This window comes from Hylobates moloch, unplaced genomic scaffold (assembly GCF_009828535.3).
Source record: "Hylobates moloch isolate HMO894 unplaced genomic scaffold, HMol_V3 SCAFFOLD_12, whole genome shotgun sequence".
Taxonomy (NCBI): domain Eukaryota; kingdom Metazoa; phylum Chordata; class Mammalia; order Primates; family Hylobatidae; genus Hylobates; species Hylobates moloch.
In genome coordinates, this window is record NW_026652287.1 from 29998379 (window position 1) to 30008733 (window position 10355).

The 10355-nt window shown below is 48.8% G+C and overlaps 1 protein-coding gene across 1 annotated transcript; it reads right to left on the reverse strand.

Annotated features, from left to right (window-relative positions):
• Nucleotides 1-4236: 4236 nt before the first annotated feature.
• ASCL1 (achaete-scute family bHLH transcription factor 1) lies at nucleotides 4237-7068 on the reverse strand. Its single transcript, XM_032168864.2, has 2 exons — nucleotides 5744-7068; nucleotides 4237-5384 (listed from the first exon to the last, which is right to left on the reverse strand). Exon 1 carries the CDS (start codon nucleotides 6493-6495, stop codon nucleotides 5791-5793), a length of 705 nt encoding a protein of 234 aa, XP_032024755.1. The 5' UTR covers nucleotides 6496-7068; the 3' UTR covers nucleotides 4237-5384; nucleotides 5744-5790.
• Between the last annotated feature and the right edge of the window lie 3287 nt (nucleotides 7069-10355).

Here is a 10355-nt window from a genome sequence, read left to right on the forward strand (position 1 = left end):
TGCGGACGATTATTACACCACAAAAGCATCCACAGTGTTGTTGTTGTTGTTTTTTAAAGAAGTTGCAATAACTGATGCTTCTTGGAGAGCACTCTCTAGAAAATACAAATTAACACAACTAAGTTCTAGAAATGTTGACCAGATTTAATACTTTGTCCTTCCCCTTTGAAATGAGTGCATAAATTGCAGAGCGAATGAATAGGGGAAAGAAAGTAGGGGTGGCTTCCAACAGCAGCAACAGCTTTGCTGATCTTAACGGCAAGTCCCCAGTACCACCCCACTACCTGGTTCAGAAAGATCTTAAGAAGGACGTATCTCTTGCATTGATATAGCCATTGGTTGCTCTAAAGCCCTTTCATTTTCTGTTCATCTGGTGATCTATGCAAAGGAAGGTATCATTTTTCTCATTTTTCCAGAAGAGAAAACTGTAATTGACTTCACTCCTGGCTCAAAAAGATGAAGCGATGTTTCTAGAGTTACATGTTGTATGGAGTTGGGTTCACCCATACTCTAGGATTTTTCTTACTCGTAACCCCAAGAGTCCCTGAAAAATCTTACACAAAACTAGTATATCCATGAGATCCTATGGGGAAATGGCCGGTGTAGCACACAGAGTTGGCAAGAGAGATGATGGCCCAAGGGTAAATGAAAAAGTTTAACAGAAAGACAGAGATATTGGTGAGGTTAACAAAAATGATGCTGCACCCAGAGACTAGGAACAAGGGAGAGCTGTTACCAGCTCTGGGCCTTAATTAAGGGGCAAGAGAAGCGGGTTGTTACTAGACTTCAGCAAGAGCTGTATCTGCGGGAGAGAAGCCTCCTGACAAGAGCCCTAGCCTTAGGACAAGGAGTAGAGCCACTGTCAAAGCAATAGGGCCTAGGCAGGGATGCAACAGGGATAAAAATATCCCAACCTGTCTCCCCTCCTACTTTGCCAACTCCTGCTGGTGTCTCCCACTGGCCAAACCCAAGAGGAAGCCAGAAAGTCACACAACTCTTGTGATTAATTCCATAAAGATAAGCCTACCTCCTGAGACAGAGAGAAGAGCAGAGAAGGGTGGAGAGTGCAAGTGGAGGGGAAACGAAGAATGAGAAACACAACTTTCAGCGAAGCAGAGAAAACCATCCCCATTTGTCCATTTAGTCAACAAATACCTATCTTCCCAGGGGTGGAGGAGACAAGACAAGACAAGTAAGGTCTCTAGCTTCAGGGAGGTTACAATGTAGTAGGGGATAATTGACAATAATCATATAACCAAACAAAGATACAGCATTTTCAGATAGTGGTAAATGCCAGGAAGGAAAAACAGGGTTAATGGACAGTGATTGTAGCAGATGGAGAGCTGCTTTAAAGAGAGTGGTCAGGAAAAGCTTCCTGGAGGAGGTGGCACTTGAGGTAAGGCAAACTGGGCTTCTTAGAAAAATCTCCCTTGATTCCACATCTACTATCAGGCTTTTTCTACGTGGTTTGTGGGTAAGAATCCAATTTGGGCTGTGATCTAGATGCATCTGACCAGTTCCCAGGAAAATGAGATACAGGACTGGAAGATAAGAATAGCAAAAACAGCAGGGGATAACATTTACATATAGCTTGTAATCTCTGCCATCAAGCCTTTTCTTAACTCCCTTACGTGGCTTCACTAGCTGCTGTGTATATCAAGGAACTGGGCTGTTACTTCTGTGTTTAAACATCCCCAGCACTGCAAGAACAGTGAAGTGGAAAGGCACGTTCTATTGCTCTTTCTTAAGACATCTCAGTCTTACTCCTTTGAAGTTCTTTGCAAACCATAGAATAATTTCTTCTCTCTTCCTTGGTGGGTCCTGCCTGATGTGAACTTGAGATAGATTCTTCTTGATGCATCTCCTTCTACTCTCAATTTAAAATGTTAAAAGAACTGTGTCAGAGAGGTGAAACCTGTGCACCAATAGCTTTCTCCCAGCCTCTGATGATGTGTGCCATTCAACAGCTCTGCAGCCCGCAGCAGGTCTGTATTTTCTTTCTCTCCCGCACTCTCCGCTCCTCCTCGTCGATTTCGGGCGTGTCTTCAGTCTTAACTCGGTGGTCTCCAAGCCTTTGTTGAATAGGTAAGATTTCTTAGTCAATAAAGTCAACGCAGTTTTCTACCCCAGCATTCCCCTCCTCTCTCTTTCTCTCAAAAAAGAAAAAGAAAAAAAGAAAGAAAGAAGAAAAAAAGGAAAAAAGAAAGAGAAAGGAAGGAAGAAAGAAAGAAAAAAAGAAGAAAAAAAGAAGAAAGAAAGAAGAAAGAAAGAAAGAGAAAGAAAGAAAGAAAAAGAAAGAAAGAAAGAAGAAAGAAGAAAGGAAAGAAAGAAAGAAAGAAAGAAGAAAGAAAGAAAGAAAGAAAGAAAGAAAGAAAGAAAGAAGAAAGAAAGAAAGAAAAAAGAAAAGTGGGTGGGGGCTAAGACGGGGGAGAGGCTACTATTGCTAGCCTCTGGGGTCTACATTTTGTATTTCGCTGACAGCCCAGGGCCGCTCCAAAGCCCGCCGCGCAGCCAATGGGCAGCGGTGATTTATGGAGCTGACTAACGCGCGCTGAATGCGGCCTGTCAGAGCTCTGTGAATGGCTTCCCTCCGCCGCACAAGCCCCGGCTTTGTGTTGCTAAGCGATTAGAGCAGATGTAATGAGATTTTGCCCAATCCTTGCTTTGCCCTTTCCTAGCTTCGGCAAAATTGTGTGTGTTTTTGTGAATTTTTCGAGTTTGCATTGTGGCAAACAACGACTAACTTTGCCTCGAGTTTAACAAGACTGGATATTTCCCATTCAGAAGTGAGTAAAGAACACCTGTCCTTACAGGAGAAGGAAAAAAAAATCCCCTTTTATGGGGGCTGAAACATTATCCTAATGTTATATTCATAGCCATAAATGACTTGCTACACTTTCTTTGCATACCTTATCTGGAAACTTGCAAAGGAGCTAAATTAAAGGAAAGAGAAATGGAGAGTGGGGGTGGAGCCCATCTCTGGTCCTCCAAATGAGAAGATAAAAATAAAAGCAGGCATCACAAAAGCATTACTTCTCTCAAGTAAGCTCTAAATTGGCCCACTGCTGGCAGAAAGTCCGATTATTTATGGCGATGAGGAATTTACTGATTTTTTTTTTCCTTAATTACGCTCATCTCTTTGAAAGGGACTGAAGCCTCAATGTGCATTCTATAGAGGGTCATTTAGCAAAATGACATCAGACGCTGTGGCGTGCTCCGCGCATCGTGGCTTTAAAAAATGATTATTCTGTGCCACTAAATGGTATAGATGTACCAACACAGACTAGATTTTTAACTCTGGAAGACGTGCTGGCTACCCGTTCTTTGTTGGGTTTTGTAAGATGCATTTTGCGCTCGGCTTTCCGCTTGGCTGGAGACACGCAAACTGAATCTGCAAGTAATGCAGGCGGCGAGCGAGGAGCCGGCGAGAGGCCGAGTAGGATTCTAATCACGTCCTTGCTAACTGACAAGAAGCAAGCCAGCCAAAAACCCACCAATTTCTTTTTGAATCTTGGTAATTGGGTACTTTTACACGCAGCTCACGCTATTCGGATAGAGTCACAAGCTTAGACCAGTGTCTCAAAGCGACCACACATTTCTAATGCGTTTTTTTAATTAAAATCTCAATCCGTTTGGAATGAATTCATATCATATGTGCCTCTTACTTAAAATCAATACAGCAAGTATGTGTATTGGAGAAAATGAGTAGAAAATGTATGCCTGGAAGTGAGGGAAGAGAAACATACTCACCACTAGGAGTGTGTATGTGGAGAGGGATGCCTCTCCAACCCCCATCCCAGAACCACCATCCTCCCTACCCAGACCTAGTCTCCATTATTTCATCCAGCCCTACCATAGTTTCACAGGGAGAAATTCAGAATGGAGTTGAGAATTGGAAAATGGTGGAGGACCCTCTCTTTCTGATTCACTTTTTTGGGGGATTTTAAATTTTGATCAAAGGATAATGCAGTCACCATCTATTCTTTTGGTGGGCGTGTACATTTGCAGAATAGGATAGAAAGAAAACAGATATACATGTACACACACACACACACACACACTCATTCATCATAAAGTAAACATTTGGATGGGACTGGTCATAGCAATTATCATTGTCATTTCTGCCACTTAGCATGTTTTGCAACATTTTCTTCTCCATCCACCTCTTCCCTTTGACATTTTCATAAAAGTGGACCGGGACATCAGAGTCAAAGAAAGCTTAGAGTCAGCTGATTATTTTCATTTTAAAAAAAGGAAAAAAGTTTTATTACGAAACTAGTTTGTATAAAACAGGGTTATACATATTTTTGTAAGTTTGTAATAAAACAGTAAGAAAAAAAAAGGCAGTAATAGAAATCTCCAAAAGGCAACCTATCAAAACCAACTGGCTGCCACTTTGAGTTTGGACAGTAGCTGCATAAACTTTGTTCTTCTTGAACAGTATTTAATAACATCATTAATACATTAACAACATTTCTATAAAGTAAGACACATTGGTGCTGAAGTACAACTGGTGGCCTCTTGATCTCACCTATGAGGAGAGTTCTTTACAAAACCACATAGGGAAAATGGCAGTTGTAAGGTGAACTACACATCTAAAATATGCAGAGGTAATAGCATTACATGTTAAAGTATCAAGATATACACATTTTAAACCATTTGTACAAAACTTCTATAAATTTTTCTCTCTCTTTCTCTCTTATGTACAAAAATATCTTAATATATCCCCAAACTGGTTAGGATAGATACAAATAGATTTTTTATAATAAAAAATTCACAAAAGATTGGAAGCATTCTATAATGAAAATGGTAGAAGAGACAGTGTGAGGGAAGCCATGGGGTTTGGGAATCGGGCCCTGGAGGAGAAGCAGGGCTTCAAAGGGCTGAGAATAGCATAGTTTCACTGTAAACCAATGTCTACAGCTTACTGGGGTGGGGGCTACTGAGACGAAAGACACCAACTCGTTTCTAGAGGGCTAAGAACTGCACTTTGAGAGAGGGCGGGGAGGTGAACGGACCCGAGCAAGAGCTTTCAGCTGTGCGTGTTAGAGGTGGTGGGAGTTACTATAATGCGTGTGCTGCTCCCTTCTGCCAGGAGCCCACTGCTTTTGCACACAAGCTGCATTTTGCGCGTTGACTCAGGTCCCAGTTGCTCTTCATATCTCCGTGAATGATTGGAGTGCAAAGATACTGTTCTGAGCGCTTCCCGTTTTCTGAAAGCCATGTCTCTCAGGCATGCCTCGCTTAGTTGGCGTTGGGGTTGGTTGACTGTTTTCGTTATTCTCTTCTTCTCTTTTCTTCTTCTTCTTTTTTTTCTTTTCCTTTTCTCCCCCTCCCAACGCCACTGACAAGAAAGCACTAAAGTTGCAGGTTGTGCGATCACCCTATAACATAAGGAAAAGAACAGGAGAGGTTAATTTGAACGTGTAGGCTAGTGGTAGAGGGAGATGGAGGTCTGGGGAAAGAGTCTGTCAGGTAGACATCTCTTTTGACCTGTCCCAGTATTCGGTTCACCAGTATCTCTGCACCTCACTACTACCCTTCACTCCTTGGAGACCTGGGCGAAGCCATTTTCAGAGGCCAATGCTGAAACTAACAAACTAGGACTTGAAATCGACCAACTTTCACAAATCCTTTAAATAAAAATCCCCTTATCTCCTTGGAGACATCCCCACTTCCACAGACACTCAGAGGGAGGACGAAGGCAAGAATACCCACCTGCCCGCCCCAAAATGCAACCTACCTGCTTCCAAAGTCCATTCGCACCAGGGCCTGACCAGGCCGAGCCCCTCAGAACCAGTTGGTGAAGTCGAGCAGCTCCTGCTCCTCGGGGCTGAGCGGGTCGTAAGAGCCCTCGTCCGACGAGTAGGATGAGACCGGCGAGCCGGCCATGGAGTTCAAGTCGTTGGAGTAGTTGGGGGAGATGGTGGGTGACAGGACGCCAGCCTGGAAGGCGGCGCTCACCGCGTCATGCTCGTCTAGCAGCTGCTGCAGGGCGCGGATGTATTCGACGGCCGAGCGCAGTGTCTCCACCTTACTCATCTTCTTGTTGGCCGCGCCGTTGGGGACGTGCTCCCGAAGGGTGGCAAAGCCCAGGTTGACCAACTTGACGCGGTTGCGCTCGCGCTCATTGCGGCGCGCCACGGCGGCCGGCTGCTGCTGCGGCAGGCTGTAGCCAAAGCCGCTGAAGTTGAGCCGGCGTTTGCAGCGCATCAGTTCGGGCGAAGACGAGCGCTGTCGCTTAACTTGCTTGGGCGCTGACTTGTGACCGCCCCCTGAGGGCTGGCCGTCGGCCGCCGGTCTCAGCTGCGGCGCCTGCTGCTGCTGCTGCTGCTGCTGCTGCTGCGCGCTTTGCGCTGCCGCTGCGGCTGCTGCGGCCGCCGCGGCTGCGGCCGTGGCAAAGAAACAGGCTGCGGGCGGCAGGAAGGGCTGCTGGGGCTGCGGCTGGGGCTGCTGGCCGGCGCCGCCGCTCTCCATCTTGGCAGAGCTTTCCATGCGCAGCGGCGGCCAAGGAGTCGCGGAATCAGAGCGATCCGGGACGCGAGGTGCGGGGTCCGCGAGGGGGACACAGAGAGGACTTGGGTGCAGGAACAGAGAGGGAAAGAAGAGGAAATATGAAGCGGGAGCCCTGAAGGAAGTTAAAAAATATATACAAAATCCCCGGGAGACTTCTTAGAGTGGGAGCAAAGAAGGTGAAAATGCTTTTTCTCCTCCCTGCACGCCGCCTCCTCCTCCCTCCCCTCCTCCCTTCGCGGGTTGGCTTCGGGAGCCTCGCGTGGCGCTCGCGTGTGAGGCTGCCGCTGGCGCCTTCTTGTTTCTAAGAAAAAAAAAAAAGCAGAAGCAGCAGCAAAAGTCAGTGCTGAGCGCGCTCTGCCGCGTCTCGCGTTCCTCTCCTACTAAGGCTGCGCTCTCTTGCGCCGGGTCTCGGTCTCTCCAGCCGTGGCTCAGGCTGTTTTTATTATTTTGTTAACTCCCTTTCTTTCTGATTTCCTTCTTTCACTCGCCCTCCCTGGCCGGATCCCTGTCGGTGCGCCTTCCACGTTCCCTGGCCAGAAGTGAGAGAGTGCTGGGCTGCCGGAGTGCGTCCGCCTTTTCAATGGGACACCCAGCCCCACGCGCAGCCCTGGCCCCGCCTCGCCCCCCACTCCCCGCTGCTGCAGCGAGCGGCTGCAGCCCCCACTCCCCCCTCCTTTTACCTCCTCCTCCCACCCACTCCCTAAACTCCCCCTCCTCCTCTCCTCTCCCCCCTCCCGTTCCTTTCTCCCGCTCCTTGCAAACTCTCCATTCAGCTGGGTTTGTTGTTGCAGTGCGTGCGCCTGGCGCGTGCCGGACTCCCGGCTGAATAAACAGGCGGCGCGCTCGGGGCGGGCTGCAGCCGGGGGTGGCTTTAGGAAGGGGGTGGGGGGCGTCACAGGAGGGACAAATGGCTCTAGGAATTGAGGTGTATAGGTGGAAAGATTTGGGGTGAAGCTCTCTTAGATTCTGCTAAGAACTTGAAGCAAAGCGCAGGGAAGGGTTTGGGCAGAAAAAATGGCACAGGAACGGTGTGGAGGTGAGGAGGGAGTGGGGCTCGCCTTCTCCTGTTTTCTCCCTCTCCTCACTGTTGTTCTCTTAGGGTTCTTCGGTGACCCTAGGAATTGGAGCAAATTACGATTGAAGTTTAGAAACATGGGTGGGGGAGGGACTCCGTCCAGAACAGGGAAAAAACAGTGCTGGACTATGTGAAAACGTGGGTTCTAGTCCCAAGGCGTCCTCTCAATGCTCTGTGGCTCCTCGAAGTGGCATCCTCTCTGAGCCTTCGCTTCCTCGTCTGCAGCCACAGAACATGGTCTCTAATGTCCCATTCAGCTCTAAAAACTAGGATGTGCTCCCCACGACTGAGCAGGTGTGTAGGGGGCCGAGGGGAAGCGACACTGAGGAGTGGCTGTGAGCCGTCCTGTAGGTGGGTGTATATGGCAGGGACGTCCCCCTAGGATGACCTCTGGCCCCCTGTACCATCGCCCCCTACCGCCACCCCCTCCCCGTAAGGATTATTTCCGGACCAGCTTAGGGGATATCATAAAGAAGGGAGTGCTCTGGGATATTCCCAGACCCTCGGAGAAGTAAGATGCTGGGCGGGGGTTGAGTGATGGCGCTTAGGGCACTGGTGGAGCTTCCTGGATGTTCGGCGGCGCCGCCGCAGGCACCTCGGCGGCCTTGGCGCAGCCACCATCCCGCCCCAGGCGTGTGCCCGGCGGGCCGGTGGCAGGCGACTGGGAGCCGAGCCCGGCGGGGCCGCGTGCTGGCGCCGCGAGGGAGGGGGAGGCGCTTGCAGCCGTCGCTCGACCGCTTGGACAGCGCCTGCCCAGGCGCCCTTCCTGGGCCCTTGGCCCTGGCGCTCTCTGGCCAGAACCCCGTCCAGCTTCAGGACGTCTGGGGACGCGGCGCTGCGGAGAAAGCAGACCGAGCAATAGGCCCCATCTCTTTAAGGCTCTGGTCCGGAGAGAGGCTGGGGCACGTCTCGAGTCGTGTCTACATAGGCCGAACGAAGTGGAGGGCAATCATCCATTTGATTTTCCAGTAGAAATAATCCGAGATCTGGGTACAGGAATGATTGTGGTGAATTATCCGGATAATTGGTTCTAATTGAACTCCCCTTTGTGGAGGTGGATCTTTCTAAAGGGCCAGTGGGATGACCCACGGAGCTGCTCTTGGTATGTGGGCTGGCTGAGTGTTTCTGGAACAATAGTGATGATGGTGGGCAGTAAGGATGGGCGGCTCCCGAAGTGAATCACCTCTCTTCTCTGCCTCAGTTTCATCTTTGCAGAATAGTTAGGCTTCAGAGGTATAGGACCAAACGTGCCAACAGAGGTCAATTCTGTAATCTTTCCCAGCCACACAGCCCCTTCTCCCCACAGTAACCTGTGGCTTGATGGCCTCACAGGACTGGCTGAACCCCGTGGGACTCACACCTCAGGCCTTTCTCCACATCCCCGACCAAGGAAAGGGCCTAAGAGGTCTCTGGAAGTATAGGAGGTGAGCACCCAAAAGCAGAGTCACAACACAGCCTGGGCACCCTGCACCTCCCAGCCAGAGTGAGCCTCAGACCACTTGCAGAAATAGGAATTATTCAGGCACTCCTTACCCATCTCCCACATGACCCAGCTGTGTCCGAATGCTCCATTCACTCGATTTCAGCCAAACAGTTGAGTGTTGGGGATGGGAGGGAGTGTCGCAAACATGGAAGCATCTAGATGTGTTTTCTTTTACATTAAGCTGAAACATGAGCCCCAAACTCCCTACCAACTTGGACTCACTTCACAAAGGTCCAGAGTCTGAGCTCTACCACAATGGTGCCTTATAATCTTGAACAAGTCCCTCTGCCTCTACGGGCCTCAGTTTTCTGATCTACACAGAAGGGATGTACACTAGTTAATTTTGAAACTTGTATCTAACAACTTAGAAAATTTGCTGGTAGCCAGCACGTGTTCCCAGTTTCCTTTTCCAGAATGCATACACAGAGATCTCAATACCAGGGATGTAGAGGACAGAACCTCCTCTCCTCCTCCCCACGCCCCCTACACACACCATGAAATGGGTGCCCAGATGGAAGTGCATTGTAGTGAAGAAGCCTTGTCTTGTAGTGGCCTTACTCATTGGCCAGGAGAAAAGACAGTTGTTGCTGGGATCCTTCTGGCCAAAACCGCCAGAACATTTGTCCCTATTCTCCCTATGCCAGCCCCGAGCCTGTCCTCACTCTTCTCACCCTAGTATGCTAAGTTTTCTTCCTTACATGCTTTGCAAAGCCTTCCAAGAACCGAGGCGTTCTCCTCCCCCTACTCAAGTAAACCTGGAGTTTGCACCTCAACACTATCATCTCCACTTTCTCCTCCAACCCTAGGGTAGAACAGTCTATAATTTTTCTTTAGAGGTTTGCATTTCTATCCTTGGGGATTCTACCAAAAGAGTTTTCCGTTGATATTGGCTTTCTGGTTGTTTTCACCAGTGTGAAGCCAAAGATGGGAGGCTCAGGAGCCAAAATTAGAACCCTGCCTCTGACTCTGTGACCTAGATTATAATCCCTCCTCCCGACTTGAGAGAACTGGCCACATGTTCTGCTCTCCTAGGCCCATGGAATTCCAGATAAAGCAGGCTGATTTGACTTGGTATCTAGGCCCCGTTACCTGAGAGCTGTGTGACCCTGAGACACTCTGGGGGTCTCTATTTCACCTATGCCAATAATTATAGTATCTACCTCCAAGAGTTGTGAGATTTCAATGATATGTAATTAGAGCACTCTAGCCCAGGTCTATAGAGAAAGGAATTAATAAGGAAGTCATGCTCACACAACCCACCCAGGAAAGGGTGTGTGGCAG